We start from the raw sequence: 17,050 nt of genomic DNA, 5'->3' as shown, positions 1-17,050 counted from the left end.
TTTTTTCTGGACCAATACAAATGAATTTTGAAAGGTTCAAAAGTTTAATTAATCGTGCACCGATGACAAGTTTTAAGTCTTTTTTTAAGCCAAAAAATGCTTTGCAAGGGGTCACTTGGGTGAAAACATTTCACAGGAGGTACATCTCTGAAAAAAGTTTGAGAACCACTCAATTAGAAAACTGAGGGAACAGATGAATAAATTGAGGGTACAGATTAATAAACTGGGCACAATTTAGTGAACTGACAACATTTAAACTGAGGGGAACAGATTTTTAAATTGAGGTAACAGATTAATGACTTGTAGGGCACACAATTGAAAACAGGGTACGAATTGGTCAACACAGAACATATTGACAAATTGAGGCTACACGTTAGTAAATTTAGAGCACAGATTAAAACAGGGTACAGATGCAAATAATATATTTTTTATACTCTGGCACGTATGGCTATCTTAACCAACTCTGCAAACTATTTCATGATATCCTTGAAAGTAAAAGAAGTAGTAATTTGACAGGCTCTTGAGGATCTTGATCGCGACACACTCCTCTGTCGAAGGGGTGCGTAGTGGGTTTGTTGTCGGTTGTAGGCGGGTCCTGGGGCGGTCAAGTGATTAAAGTGTAGGGTCTAGGAGGGGCCCCAGTGTCGAGGTTGCAGCTCTGCCTCTGTGGCGCATACCAGAGCCCAAACACATGCCTGCATCTCCATTGTGTGCGCGGAGCAGAACGTTGCACAGAGGCTGCGCATCAGTGGCACAGCGGACCGCGCGGGGAACCGGACTCGAGCTTCTCGGAACGACACCAGGTGAGTTCGATTCGATATGGATAACCGTGGGCGGATTGCTGCGTTTTGGGAGCCGGTGTTTTCTGGATGGAGGAGCTTTTCCCAAACTTAGTTGGACGAGGTTCGTGATTGGCGTGACCCGAGTTCAGTGGCAAGATTTGAATGCATGCTTGCTGTCTGCTTTTTTTTCCAAGACTTGTTAATCAGATGAACTCGAATTACGCGATACAGCCCGGCTATAATTAGCAGTTTAAGCTAGCTGCAGGCGTGCGCTTTGAGAGAAAGCAAACAAACAGGTTAGCACCGTTATCACCCAAAATAGCTGCTCCCATTCGCTAAATGTTTTTTTTTCACGACCGCACAATGTCATTTTTTATGAGTTTGGGTAACCTCTGCAATGTGATCGTGTATTTTTTTATTTGTATTTTTTTTGAATGAGTATACAAGTTTTATGTCGCACGTTTGCGCTCAATGCACAGTCATCTTTCACTCACGAGTCGTGTCTGAAGATAACAACTAGAGTGTTCAAATCCAAATCTTTGTATTTTAAATTGTGAGCGTTTGATCGATGGGGATTTTATAAAGGCAGTTAAAATCGTCTCAGTGTCCCGTTGCAGTGCGCAGAGCGGCGCAGTTACGCATATTGCGCAATATCATGACACACACTGCTGCTCTTGCACACTCCCCCACTGAACTCCATTGATGACAACTTTTAAGTTATATGAGACTGAAAATACCCCTGAATATTATAAACAAAAGAAATAGATCAATAGATAGTATTTATTTATTGATGTATTGGATGCTATATCCTCCTGAGACCCAGCCTATTCATTTGTGTCCATTGTAGTGGTCATTAGTTTTTGCTCTACATCAGTGGTGTACAAATTTCCCTCCCTATATCACGCTAAACATTTTTTTCCCCCGACACTCCATAGTTTCAAAGATCTGTAGGGCTCGCTCAAAAATAGCACACAAAAACGGGTCACAAAACAAAGTGACTAGATAACGCAATGATTTTGAGCGTGCATTGTTTTGGTAATTACTACATTGAAAGTTCTCCTTGTCTCTTCCAGGTGCCCACATTTCTTTTGTCCACCCAAACATAAGATGTCGCATCGAAGCGGTCAAGAGGACCCAGAGCGCTACCTGTTTGTGGATCGCGCCGTGGTTTACAACCCGGCCACACAGGCCGACTGGACAGCCAAGAAGCTGGTTTGGGTTCCCTCAGAGCGCCATGGTTTCGAGGGGGCCAGTATCCGCGAGGAGCGCGGCGAGGAAGTTGTGGTGGAGCTGGCCGAGAACGGCAAAAAGGTGGTGATTAACAAGGACGACATCCAGAAGATGAACCCTCCGAAGTTCAGTAAGGTGGAGGACATGGCCGAGCTCACCTGCCTCAATGAGGCATCTGTCCTGCACAATCTAAAGGACCGCTACTACTCTGGACTCATATATGTGAGTAATCCAAATCCCTCTGAGGTTTTTTCATCAGTGCATATTTTTCACAGGGTGATGATTAACCTTAAAAGTCTAATATTCGCGTTCCTGCGGTTCACCTTTGACTGGAGATGACGCAATAGCGACATCTAATATTTATCAGTCTGTGTTTGGGACAGGATGGGACATTGAACTTCTTGACCACACATGTTGCACATGCATACGAAGTGTTTGTGTTACACTGGAATTCTTTTCTTTGGTGCCCATGGGTGAAATCCAGACTATATTGAGGTACTTTCAATGGAAAATGCAACGCTTGACCCATTTTATGGTTTTCACTAATAGAATGTGGGTTGGTTATCACCTGAGGGAATTTCATTGAGGGACATGGAAGAGATCATTCGCCATCCAGTCACCGTTAATTTAACCAGAAATAGATTGTTAGTTCCAGATGAATAATGACACCAACATTTAATGACGTCCAAGACACTTTGTTTGTCATACTTGCTGCATTCATATATGGTAGTCTATACTTACCGTGTACAGAATAGTACACCCACACACGCCATACGCCTCGTCTGAGTCACAGTTCTATATAAACGGCACCGGTACAGAACGGAGGGGACTATGGAGACCATGCAATTTTCCAGCTTCGGTGGTATTATAAGTCTTAACAGGCAGGAAGGGAAGGCAGCTCTATATAAGGCGGTGTTTCTCAAATAGTGGGGCGGGCCCCCCTGGAGGTCCGCGAGGCGATGCCGGGGGGCGCGGATGACCCCAGGGAAGTGTCATTGTGATAAAATAAGGATTGACATTTTTTTTTTCCTCAGGAACTTTAATGCACTTGGGTTTTTTTCTGCTGAGACAAACCTGTAACCTGTATAAAGACTGTAAAAAAAAAGCTGTTGTTGGGGTTAGGGTTAGGGTTATGCTTGTGTCATGTTAAAGAGGATACATTTTCAGGTATAATACAATTTTTATCGCTAATAATTTTTTTTTAATCCTTTTTAAATGTTTTCTCCTTTCGAGGGGGGCTTTGCAAAACATAATTGAGAAGTCCTGATATCAAGGAATGTTGCAATGCTTGGAATTTTGTGCCTTGCTCATGGCCAGAACAGTAATGCTCAAGACCTTGTTTCAATATGGTTGCTTGCTGAACAATTACCCCCAATATTGCTATTGCAATTTTTTTTTTTTCCTAAGGTCCTTTTCTAATTTTCCAGCAAACACAACCAAATAATTCATCTTTATTACTATAAATCATATTCATAGTGGGAAGATATGAGCAAACAAAGTATTAGTGAACATGATTTTATATTTTTTCGAATTAAAGGGCACTGTAAAATGGGTAAATACAGTACATTGGAATGAGGTCTCATAAGCATTCCCCATACATAATTCGGCCATAATATGTATTTGGTGGGAGAATTTAAAGGGAAATTATACTTATTTAGCCATTTTCAGCAGTAAAAAAAAGTTCCACTGGCTATCTAATGAAATTTATATGGCATGTCCTCAAGGATCAATTACCAACCAATCACAGTTCAGCTGATTTCTGAGTTTGGTCAGGTGACATTTACAAGCTGAGTTGTGTGATGGTTTCCTGAGATTTGAGCACATGTGATGGCATTTTCAGTCAACAGCACGTGGATTCTCAGTTTATTTTATAGGTATTAATCGTACATGGAAAATAATTGAATTAGCAAATCAATCATTATTGACAAAAGAATACATTTTATTCCTAAAAATGGCTGAGTATCCCTTCAAGCTTAAGTGTTCAGTAAATCAGTGAGTACCGGACTATGAGGCGCACCCTCGATCATATTTTAAAACTTTTTCCAATCTCAATATTGATCCATACACAAGGCGCACCTGATTATAAGGCGCACCTTCAGCTTTTTAAAGAAATTAAGGCTTTTAGGTGCGCTTTTAGGTGCGCTTTATAGTGCGGAAAATACGGTAAACACAAACTTACTAATGCAAACAAATCTGTGGTTTTCCCCCTTCAACATCCCCAACTTTGTGCCTCATCAAACATGAAATGTAAACGTGGGCTGAACTTCTAATACCAAGGTGGCTGGGTCTATGCTTTGCCATGGCTCATGTTCATCTTGGGATCTTCTCAATTTGTATTTCGGCTCAGACAAATTGCAAACATGTGTTCTCACTAAGCGGGATTTTTTTGTTTGTTTGTTTTTGACAGGAAGAACATTTCCTAGCCCAGTTGTTGTTTGACTTACCTCCTCCGAGTTCAACCCTATCCAACGCGGACATGTTGTAACCCTTCCTCATGCTGAGGACTTGCGAATTTAGCCGACGGCTTCCCTATTCGAGTCACGGCACGGACATTTGACTCGCGCCGTCACCGTCGCAGCATCTAGACCGAATGGCCGCACGCTCGATTTTTAAGGATTTATTTCACCGAGGCGGTGCGTCACAGGCTAATCGGAGCTCCGCATTGAGCTTGACCGCAGTAGCCTGGAAACAAGCAGGCCTTTGTGCATCATAAGATAAGCCTCAGCTGTCAGAAAGCATCGGCATTCTTCCGCGGCAAAAAGATTGTCCAAGCGTCCGTCTGTAGGCTCCGGCCTAGTGTATGCTGCGGAGCGCCGTCCCCTCCGCAACGGAGAGCAGCGTATCCGTGTCCTGTCCAGAGACGGCAGATGGGGTCATCTGTCGTGTCCGCTGTCGCCCGCGTGTTGCTCAGCTGTTACCAGGCCGCAGGATCGCCTACCCGAGATCTGATTTCACAGTGGAAATATCACCTTCCCTTTCCTAGATAGGGCTGGCCATGATGTTGAGTTATTCGTATGGTCTCTTACTGAGAGCGATAAGGAAGGTTTGACATTAGTATCTTGGATCTGTCAGATTGAGATCATGCATGTCACTCGTGCAAAGGACAGTGCAGCTATTTTCAAAATTTACAAAGGAATTTCAAATACAAGACCGCGAGGAGGCATAAATACTCAAATTGAATGTTAAAGTGATTTACCAGGGCTGTTTGATTTCACATATCAGAGGCGGGCAATTCATCAGTACAGTACGTCACAGACGACTGATGTTTTGCAGAAGACAAAAACATTTTAAAAACAACCGATGAAATAGTAGATTTGGGCTGTCGTTTTAACTTTCAGGGCCAAACGTTATCGGAAAAAGAAACATCTAGAGGGCCGGTATATTTAGCATTTTCACTCGTCTTTCAAGGCCAACAGAATCTTGTGTGCGATAGCGATGTAAATATGGGAGGTAACACATGAAAGTTTGATTTCCATTCCTTACTTTAAATTCCATGTAGGTAATACCTATGTTGTACGGAAACACTATAAAAAATGGAAAAAAAAAACACTCAACAATATAAAAAATATATTTAAAAAAATATAAAAATATATTAAAAAAAATATAACAAATATATTTAAAAAATATGTTTAAAAAAATACAAAAAAATCATTATTAAAAAACACTAAAATCGTTTCTAAAAAATGTTTAAACAAAACAGTTGAAGTTTGACTAATTTGCTGAATTGGTTTCTTTTTTTTGTTTGTTTTTTACTTGTATCTTATAACCTGGCGCACCTTGTGACTCTGTGTGCCCTATATCTAAACATTTCCAAACAATGTGCTCATTCCGACTGCATCTTAGAATCCGGTGCGCTTTATAGTCGGAAAAATCTGGTATAATGACAAAAAAAAAATCTTCATCAGTCGCACAGAACTTCCAGTTGTTTTTTTTTGTTTTTTTTTGAGGAACCCCTCTGTGCCATTATATAACAATTTCAGTATGTTGTCTGCTTCCCGGGTGCCTATTCCTGACGTCCTGTTGCATTGGACTCTAATTATGCTACTCATGTCAGCTTGTGTGACAGCGTGACGCTTCGTTGGGCAATGAACGGCTGGCTGCACTCTACTTTTGCCAGTGAATGGCAGGCAGTCTAAATGTAGAAAGTAAAACCCAAAGGCCTTCAAAACAGGCTAGAAATCACACGCAAAAAAAAGATTTTTATTTCAAGTTTCCAGTCAAATTGTGACGTTTTTCCCAAGTTCAGTCTCCAACGGAAGAAATAACCCAGGTGAACTTTCCTTCAGTTTGTTCAAAAGTGATCAGCGGGAACGGCAACGGGCTGTCAGCTTAAAGTTTGCGCTGCTCTCGTGCTGCCACTAATTTGTGGCATTATGTTACAAATGATGGAAATTCTTTTATTTTTCATGATATCATAAAAGAATTAATGGTGAAAAAAAACACCAGGGAGTTGAAATTTCCAGCAGATCATTAAAACATGTCAAATTTCTGACATTTCTGTGTGATTGCAGCCGGACGTGCGAGATTTTGTGTACGAGATCCGGTCCTTCCTGTACTATAAATAGCGAGTTAGAACGAAAATGTCCGATCTGGCATTCGTCTGATCTTCTAACGGAACCTCCCTCGTGAGTTGACCGCTTGACCTCAGCATGTGTTTCTCATTCTATCGTATCTTTGCAGACATATTCCGGTTTGTTCTGCGTGGTCATCAACCCCTACAAGAACTTGCCCATCTATTCAGAGAACATCATTGAGATGTACCGGGGCAAGAAGAGGCACGAGATGCCTCCTCACATCTACGCCATCTCCGAGTCGGCATACCGCTGCATGCTTCAAGGTACCACTTTTGCATTGTTGCTCACAGATGTCATGAGACCTTCTTGCTCCGTCGATACGGGTGACACTTGTAGAACTTTGCACGAATTGCGATTAAACTGACATTTTGATTTGCTGCTTTGCTGAAAATCTCTGAACTCGATGCACGAGAATCGGGCGAGGAAGTGTTCTTAGCCGACAGCGATTTGAGAAATGTTTTCAGTCCTTTGATAGACTTTAGCTCACTTGCAAGCAGCATTGGGTTCACTGCATACTCCAGGAGATTAGTGTGTGGAGAAAGTGTTTTAAGTGTGTGAAAGGTCTCAAGGTCAGTGAGGATGTGACATTGCCGATTATATCTGAGAGGGATCGTCAACCTCGTGTTTTTTGCTGAATACCGTTGACACATGCTCAATAATGAATTGAGAAAAGAAGCACTTGTGGATGTCTTTTTTTTGTAACTTTCTGTTGTGGAGGGACATCCCATTTTTGGTCAGGTCGCTGCGTCGTCATCACTCTTCTCATTGATAAATTTTAATGAGATTCTTATGATAGTTTGGAAGCTGTTTGTGGACAATGGCTGTAGCTGAGATGCGTTTGGGAAAATTTGTGTAAAAAAAACTCATTCACTTTTAGTGAGATAGTTGCGAAGGTTTTTCAGTCACCATTTTGTTTGTTGCGTCTACACTCCACAGCTGCAGCGCTTGTGTGTGCGTCTGATGTGCCTTCAGCTCCCTGTCATTACAACCTTCACTCTGATTTCTGGTTGGACATTTGGCTGGAAGTCCAAACAGCTGAGACCATGAATTGTGAGCCTCAATTGACAGTGGCCAGTACAGTGTACTTTTGGGAAAGTTTTTTAACGTACAGCTGTGTTCATATCCTGGGTCTTAGTGGGGGAATTTACTTTATTTTCCTATTTATTTTACTTATTTAATTAAAAAAAATTGGGGGAAAAAATCTGAAAAAAATCTGAGGTTGACGTGCTAATTACTCTTCCACCATGCTTCCTCATCTAATAGTATATTATTTTTTAAAAAGGTTTCTAAATTTTATTTTTGATGCTTAAAAAAATTTGCATTTTATTGTAACCTAGTTATTTAAGGTTTTTAAGCAGTAAAAAATAATAATTAGTAAGTTAAGTGGGAATTCTTTTGTAATACGCTTTAAAAATAATTTTTTTAATCGGATTATTCAAATAATTAATGAAATATGAGCTATAATAACCTAAATCTAAAAAATTAAATAAAAACCTAGACATTGAGACACTACAAAAGCATTTTTTGTTTTGTTTTTGCAAACAAGCAAAATAAAAAAGGCAATTTTGAGAGATAAAAAAGTTGTCCTACTTGCGAACATAACACACACAGAATAAACTGAAACAATGCTCCATTACCTGTCCAGTTCCAACCCTAAAATGTCTTCCGTATGCAACATTTTTAAACCTCTCAGCCCATGCACATGATGCAAGATGACAACTCCTGGGCCACCATTCTTCTTTGACCCCATTTTTCCCTGCAGGAGGTTTCATTCTTTCGAGCCCCAAGCCCACATCGGGGGAGGGGCACGGTAGCCAGTGGAATGAGGTCGTCACTGTCCCCTCGATCGTGCTAAATCCTGCGCGCTGAGTCATGGTCAAGTTGTCTGCAGAGCAGCCCACTACAGGACCCTTTTGGGGAAGTGTGCATCACCATGGATACCATGTTGACGTGTGTGCAAGCAAAATTAGCGTCCCCAGAAACTGTCACTCGCTGTGACAACGTTTTAGCAGGCACTAAAACGGAGCTTTTCTGGAACTGAATCTTCTCACGCGCCTTCTAGTTGATGCTGGAAAAAGAAAAGTTTTTTTTTTCATCCAAATTTCATTTCTAGCTGCAACTTTACCTCTTTTTCTGATTAAACTGTTAGTTGTGGTCATGTGACTTTGGCGCCTTTCTGTTTTTTTCGCTCTAGAATTAATTCATTCCTCATTTCTTCTTTTTCCCTACAATAAAATCCTCTGGCTTGGAAGAGAGGAATTTCCCACATCCCCCCAGACTTAAGACAAACTACAACCACAGATCTGCCTTTTTCTTGCTCTGACTTCTTTATTTTCTACCCTCCTATAAGACAACATAGCAGGGGTAGTCTGGAATGTCCGCTTTGTCCATTTTCGGATATGGCCAAAGTTAGGCCCCTTTGTTGCTGACAATATCGCATGATGAGGTGAACACTTGCACTTTGCCATTCTCAAGCATATCTGATAGTACAGTAGCTGATACATTTCAACACTTTCTGTTTCATTTCAGTAGCTCCTGTATCACCTATTCATTTGATCACTGAGTATTTATTCCCATATTAGCAGATTTCAAATTACAAGTTAAGGAGCATCTTTGTTGCTTAAATGTTATCGGCCTAATTAATTTGAGGCCACGGTGTATTTCAGAGCTGGAGATAATGTCTTCATACAAAAGGGGGAGACTGAGAGGAATAAGCAGGAATGCTGAGAAATGTCAATCAATGCGCATATTAGGGGATACCCCCATATCAGTGGTTTTGGTGGCAAGATTAAACTGGAAGCGGACTCAAAAGCATATCACAAGAGAGCAGAGCTATGCAAAAGCAAGAAAGGGCAGAGTTATGGGGGAAAGGGAGCAGAGGCTAGATGGGAAATTCACAGAGGGGCAGCCAGTATTGTGCTGCACAATGGAGGCTTTGTGCAGCCTGAAGGGGGGCTGGGACCCGTGCGCTCTGTGGGTGCGGATGCAGACGGGTCCTCCTGAAATCTCCCCTTGGAAACCGGGCCTTTCTCCGGGGCAATGAGGGCGCACAGAGCCAGTGGAGGGTACGCGGATCGTTTGAGTGACAAAACAGGTGTGGCGTGTCAGACTGCGCGCGCGCGCGCGTGCGTGCGGGTGTTAAAGGAAGGGGTATCCTAGTCTTCAAAAGGTCTGTCTGTACACTGAGCATGTTCAGGAGATGACTTTCAGACAAATGTGAGGCCTGTTTAAACAGTCTGTTGCTCACACACACACACAGCAATACATCATGGCAAATGCATCTTTTAAGCGCAGACAGCTGTGGAAGTCATACAGGATACGGTTGTATGTCTGATATGTTTTTTTTTCTTTTTATAGCTTAGTTATAGATACATTCCTCAGCGTATGTATACGCCTTTTCGCTATCTTTAGCCTTTTCACATTTACGCAGATTTCTGTAAAGGGGATTCCTACTTTGCCAAAGGGCAGCGTATTTTGAAAGTCATTTTGAAAAAGCCAACACCAGCACAAATCTTTTTGAGGGGCATCATAATCATGCGCTCCAGAGCCCAGGGCATCAACCGTGCTTAGCACGCCAGTTGGTCAATAATGGCTCGCTGAACTGAGCGGAGGTTGCTGGAAAAAAACAAAAAACAAAAGTGCTGCTGCAAACTTCATCCCAGTTTTAAGATTTGGCGTCCTCGTTTCTGGTTTTCGGTTATGGTCAAGAATTTCCCGCGGATGTGAGCTTCACCCTGAGATACCTACAGGAGGTTCTGGGGTCAACATCATGTTGATGTTCCAGGATAGCTTCTCCATCCATTTGTACTGACCGTGAATTTGACTCCATCCGATCCGTATTACACTGACAAACCGTTTGACACAGCCGTACACCTTTTGTGATTGAGTCACTGCTCCCCTGTGTGCGTCTGGATTCCTGTGGAGCTGCAGACCTTAGCGCTCTGATATTAGAGGTGCCAGCATAAACACACATGCACGGACGTACACATGAAAACGGCCTTGTTCTGCTGGATTATGGCGAGCCCAGCCCTCACAAAGAGCCTCTGTGGAATGACAAGCCACTCGACCGTTGCCATCTGCATTCGATTACCTTGCCAAGCGCTTTCTGCCATATCTCCTGCAACAGCTCTCTGATCATTTGCCTAAAGGTGAAACCTAGAGAACAACAGCAACAGAAAAACAAAGCATGACATCTTTAAGAAATGGTACTGTTATAAATAGAGAAAAAAAATCATCATCGATATATAAAGGCAATATATTTGCTTAGTTGTTACTGCCATCATTTGTTTGTTTGCGTTTCATGCAAAAAAGGAACAAAAGATGGATTTTTTTTTAATTAAAGAAAAAGAACATTTCAGACACCAAAAATGGCAATAAAGTGTTTTCGTTTATTGTCCGGAAGACAATTGAAAGCGAAACAAAACAAAGGCCAACTCCAAAATAAACACACCAAATAACACATGTATAACAATGCAATAGCTTTTATTTTGAATCCGGCCTTTTGTAGCCTGTTTATTCCCATTTGAAATTCTCTTTTGGTGCGTAATACAAAATTGCACGGACGTTTTAGTGTACTAATGTGGGATCGTTTTTGTTTGCGTGTACTTTTACTCCTTTTAAGCTATTATGGTCAAATCCTTCAGCTTTGGTGGAGGTCTGCTGTTGTTATCTTTCTTGAGCTCATTTGGCTGTGCGATTTGATGCAGCCAGTGCACAGTATGAGGGTGTGCAGACTTAATAGTGGCGAGCGGTTAAAAAGAGCAGAAGTGCAGTCGGGAACAACACAATCAACAGGCCAGACTGAAGTGTGACATCATTACGTCTGTTTCCACTCTTGCCCCCACTCAACAGATGTTATCCACCCCAAATGCTTACACTTGTGACAAGAAAGGATAACCGTGGATTTTTCATCTCTTAATTCTATTGGCTGAATACTTAAATGTGTTTGCGCCTTATCGCCGACTTGCCAAAACTTCATTTGTGAGTCATAGTGAAATAACGGCATTACATTTCAAAGAATGTGTTCCTCAGCCCAATGATGTTTTCCACACCATGAGAAACATGTGGGGCCTGTTTTTCTTCACCACAATCTCCTATTTTCTCTACTACACTTTTCTTATTGCATCTTCATCCCATTTGACAGTACGCTTTGGAAAAATTGAAAAGAAAAAAAATCTGCTTGAATTCTCTGTGAACTCGAGATGAAAAGTTTCCGTCTACATCTACTCTTCTCCGGACATTTTTTTTTACAATTAGTTTTCCAAATATAGAGCTACAATTTTAAATATCCAAAGCAGCAGCTAAAATGACTATAATTTGCCATATTTTGGACACGTTGCAAATTATTATCTTTGGATGTGTCATGTTTTTCTCTCAATCGAGAGTGCCAAGCATTAAGGAGGAAGCGAAACAAACTTATAATTCACAAATATGTCCTCGGAAATCAAACCCCCAGTGCATCTGTTTGAAATGTGTTTGCACGGTTACAAATGTACTTGTCTTAATAAGAGTCGATGGTTTTACTTAAGTTGAAAACATTGTGGTCAAGTCCATTTTTTGCAGCTTGGTGCGACTATTGTTAGAGTGCATTTTTCTGCGCTTTAAATGATGTGTCTACTCACTAAATAATCATATGTCTTTTCTTGGCTCCCTCATTGCTACATTCCTTTGGTGAAGTTTTACACCGCTCCGAAAAGTAAAAAGGAACACATAATCACAACTCCAGGTCATTCACAAGTCAACCTGTTCAAGAAATGAGCAAACAAGCAACAAATGATTGAAAATCAGTTTTGATTTCTGCTGTTAAGGGAATGAGACGGACAATAGATATTGGAGGGAGTACATACAGGCGCACGGAAAAATTTTGTGGGCATTTACACAAAAATGTACATTGTGATTTTGAGTGTGAGTCCGAGTCCTCTGTGGGTTGTTCTTGCTTTACATTAGTCTGTTCTCAACTCGTTGGAATTTTAAAGATGCTGTGATTAATCGGCATTATATCTAGGTCATGATTTTGATCGGCAAATCATCGAGGTTGGAAATGAATACATTAATTTCTGCTTGTAAGTTGCAGTGCTCATCTCTGCTCAATACAGTATTCTGGACATATAATAATTTGGTTTTATTCATTCTTTTCAATGCGTCATGATATCATTTGATGGTCTAGTCTGTTTTTTTTTTTTTTTTGACGTACGAACAACAATAAACAGGACGTGTGCATTCAACTCTCGCAGGCATTTAGCTGCTACATTAACAGCATGTACAGTAATTGCACCGCCTAGGTGTAAATGACTATTGCTTCCTCTTACTCCCCCTGTCAGTGTGTACGAGTGCAAAAGTCTTCACACACAGCACAGGGGGTCTCTAACTCTGCGCTCTTTTCCGCGAGGGCGTGGACGTTCACTAACCCCCAATGACAAACTATTTTGGTCCGTGAGCTCAGCTGCCAACTGCCGTCGCTAGTCCCGACCTGAATCAATGCAGAAACACCCGAAGGATCTCATCCCCAAGAATGTCAGCGGGTGACATGATTCTATTTATAGCGGATTCATATTCTACGCTTTTCTGCCTTGCGTCAGACTTCCAATGCGCCACTTTCCCACTGATAATCTGTTTTTCCAGTTTGCCTTACTCCTCTTTGTTCTTTTCCCACCGCGCCGGTTGCTTGGTCTGCGGTCCATCACCTCTTGACAGAGTCCCGCATTCCTCCTTTGTTGGAAATCCTACACTTATGTCTTATGTTCATTGGTTAATGGGGAAATGATGCTCAACTCATAACAAGTGCGTTGAAGTCAATTATTTTTTTACAAAGCCCCCTAGGAAAGAGAGACCCTTTCGCGCCACTCGCCTCGCTGACTTTAAATAAGACTATCATCTATAAAAGTTGGAAAAGTATACCTAAAACTGTATCCTTTGGAACATTACTGAAGACAAAGTAATAAAAATCCATTTCCAACAACTGTTACTTTTTTACAGCATTTATACAGGTTACAGGTTAGTCTAAAACTGAAAAAATATCCAAGTGCATCAAAGTGCCTGAAATGGGAAAAAAAATTAGGCCAATCCTTCTTGTGTCACAGTTACTCTTCAAATGGCATGATTTCATTCTCTTTGTTTATTAGCATTATTATTATTTCAGTAATTCCTGTTTAATGCATCGATAGCCTTTTAGTTTAGTTTGAAATGTCCTACGCCATTTGAATGCATCATAGGTCTTGTCTTAATGCCAGCAGCTATCAGAACTTATCAAGCTCATCAGAAAGCAACCAGCAAAGTCTATCATTTACACAGTGAACAGTAAACAACGATTTATTTATAAACAACATTTATTTCGAGGCTTGACTAGTACAAAAGTAATCAACGAGACTACCTAAAGTGATCGATTACTTTAATGTATGAAGTAATTGATTAATTCAGGCCATCCGTCTACTCATCCATTATTTTGGCCGCTTATCCTCACATTCCCTAAAGTAATTGATTACTTTAGTGCTTAATTAAGTAATTAAACAGGACTTCGTTCTTCTTCTCGCCGTCTACTTTTAGAGCCTCATTTAGCCTAAACAAAAACAAATAAAAAAGAGGTAAGAATAACTACCCCGGATCGGATGTCTAGACTTTTAAAAAACATCAAAATTTGGCTTTGAAATAAACATCATCAGCGAAGGCCCTAGAAACAGACTCAATGGTCAACACCTCTCCACACCCGCTTCTCATTTTCCCGAGACATCGCAACCTGCCGAAAACGACACCCGCTCGGTACCCCAGAGGCCCCCCGCTGCCGATAGGACGGCTGAATTCCAACGCGCGGGCATAGATGGGTCGGCACAAATGGCCAGTCAGCTCTGCGGGCTTGTAAGGCCCGCATGCCTTTGAATGCCAAACTGGCAGCTGGTCCAACAGCATGGAAATGACTAATGCTTTGTCATTCGGCGGTTAGCAAAAAGCCACAGTCATTGGACTGAAACATGCATAGTTTGACCTCCAAAGTGCTTTTTATCTTGAAGCCAAATATTCCAACCCGTCATTAACTGTCATTAGCTGCAACGTTTTATGATGTCATTTATAGCTTTTCTACATTTTACAGTCATTCCAAAAACAGAACTGCTCCACAGTCACTGCGGTTAGCGAAGCAAAATGTATGCCTTTTGAAAAGTGATTATTGTCATCGTTTGAGATTACCCCTCAAAAAGGGTGGTCGGTCACATAGCATAAGTGCCTAAGTCTTATTTTAGTATATTTTTAGTATTTTTAGAATGCATTGATAACAGAAATCAGATGTGTGAACAAGTAAACGAATCAAAAATATCCAATAAAAAAAAAAACGTGCGCTAAAAATAGTTTTTTTCTCCCTCCATTCATTTTCTGTAGCTTTTGGAAATGATCATTCGTTGTCATTTTTAAATGGTTATGCTGGGGAAGCCATAGCTTTTTAGTCATGGTGTTAGTTAGACCTGTCCAAGCTACCTCAATGTGTATTTTTTCTTTAAACCCTCCCTCAAAAGTTTTGGGACAGTGACGTCAGTTTCTTTGGTTTTGCTGCATGGATAGACTCAAAAGATTTGGCTTTGACAACGAAAGATGAATACTGCTAGTTGCTATGGAAACCCCTATGAAAATATATAATTATATAAAAATATGAATTAAGTAGCTACATCCTCACAATCTTTATCCTTCTAAGGTGGCAGACATTTTGCTTCTTGCTGTTGATTGCAAAGGACATCGCAGTTGATCAGGGTTCAAGTAACAACCAATCACGACTCAGCTTGCTGATGTCACATGACCTAACTCCAAAACACTTGCGCTATGGTGGTTACCTGAGCAACTGTGATGTCATTTTCAGGTGAAAGTCAGGGACAAAATGGCCGCGCTTGGAGTTGGATCAAGACAGGCGGATTTTGCTGCTTAATTCATATTTTACAAATACAATAATAATCTGCCATTTTTAGGCTGCGGGCACATAGAACATTATAAAATTTAAAGAAAACTTTGGGGTTGAAGAATAAAGAGACTTTAATGAATTTTACATTTTATATCTTTGCACGTCTTTTTAGCAAATATGATTTATATTCAATTGTATATCATTTCTAGAAACACGAAAGTGTTGCCTTCGCTGTCATATAAAAATTTGTGGCGAATAGAAAAAAAATAAAAGAATTGGCCGCACGGTGGAAATATCTTTTTTGTCTGAGCGTGTAAATGAATCTTGATGAGTGCGCAGCTGTGGGGTAAATGTCACCAAACCTAATAGAGATGAGTAGCGTGAGCGCTCGGGATTTCTGATGCGTGTGAAGTGGTTGCCACGGTAATAGACCTTTCACTGCATTCAACCGCGTTTTACGACTTCTTTTATCAAGCAAATGTGTGGAAGAAATGTGTTGCAAGGACAACAAAGGGTGAAAATCTGTCGCGTTTCATAACCGTACAATGAGAATATATCGTATAAGTAAATAATACCAAACATGACTTAACTTGAAGGACTTGACGTTGAGCCACACTTCCAACAAAACATGTTTTGTTGACACATTTGTGAAGCTGCGGCGTAAAAGCAGCGCTGAAGATGTTCGTTACCGCACAAGCTTGTGAGTAATGGAAATGATTTGGACTTTGCTTGAGGTGAAGGCAGAGCGGGACTGCTCTGGAATGTGAAGAATTAAGGTTTGCTTAATCCTCTTGGAGGACAATTTATTTGCAACAAAAGGAAACCCTCCCACGCAAGACACACTGAATGAAAGTGACATTCATGTTGAGTATGTTTGGATACTTTACACTCAAGTGCATACATTTAACAATTAGTTGATTCCAGTCTTACTGTATTTAGCATTTAGTTGACATTGGGCTGTTCTAAGGTTCTACGGAAATATATTTTCCCACAAGTTTTCCATAATTTCCCTTTTTTTTTCTGGCAAAGAATTTTCTGGCTTTGCATGGTCCACGCAGATATTCTGTAGGCTGGAGAGGTGAGTGGGGGAAGACGGAAATGAGAGCCACAGAGAGGGAAGGAAAGCACAAGAGAAAGAGAGATTAGTGAGGAAGTCATGCGCTTCTGGACGGGAAGAAAATGTGTCATTCGAATGACCCACATCATCCCATCTTTGCACCCTGGGAAAATATGACCTGAAAAAGAGCTGGCAAGTGGGTCAAGGTGACCACCTGAATACGCTTGATGTTCTCACATTATAAAACACGTTTGAAAGTTAATATGCGGCAAGAAAAACATGCAAACTGTGTTCTTAAATATATCTTTTATATATTATTATTCATTGAAATCTAAAACATAGCTTTAGTAGAGCAAAACAAGTCAATGCACTCGCCATTATCCAACTTTTTTGCTCTGTCAATGTTGTGATTTGACAATTTAGCTTTTCCTCAAAAAAAATATGACTCAAGCCCCTGCAACTTCAGTTGGCATGCAGCTGTTCAGATTTGGATGCATCAAATAAATAATAACAAGATTCCACATATCTC

At 40.8% G+C, this 17,050-nt stretch overlaps 1 protein-coding gene across 1 annotated transcript in view; it reads left to right on the top strand.

Moving 5' to 3' along the window:
* Positions 1–647: 647 nt before the first annotated feature.
* LOC148410803 (myosin-10) overlaps positions 648–17,050 on the top strand; it is a 40,657-nt gene continuing 24,254 nt past the window's right edge. Inside the window, exons 1-3 of the mRNA XM_088436668.1 lie at positions 648–803; positions 1,856–2,234; positions 6,693–6,849. Coding sequence (XP_088292794.1) covers positions 1,890–2,234; positions 6,693–6,849 — 502 coding nt within the window. The 5' untranslated portion in view covers positions 648–803; positions 1,856–1,889. The remainder of the gene's footprint in view (positions 804–1,855; positions 2,235–6,692; positions 6,850–17,050) is intronic.

The sequence above is a fragment of the Hippichthys cyanospilos genome, chromosome 16, assembly GCF_059441005.1.
Source record: "Hippichthys cyanospilos isolate Australia breed blue-spotted pipefish chromosome 16, RoL_Hcya_1.0, whole genome shotgun sequence".
In the NCBI taxonomy this organism is placed as follows: domain Eukaryota; kingdom Metazoa; phylum Chordata; class Actinopteri; order Syngnathiformes; family Syngnathidae; genus Hippichthys; species Hippichthys cyanospilos.
The sequence above is the reverse complement of the archived record's forward strand: the minus strand, read 5'-3'. Positions and strand labels throughout refer to the sequence as shown.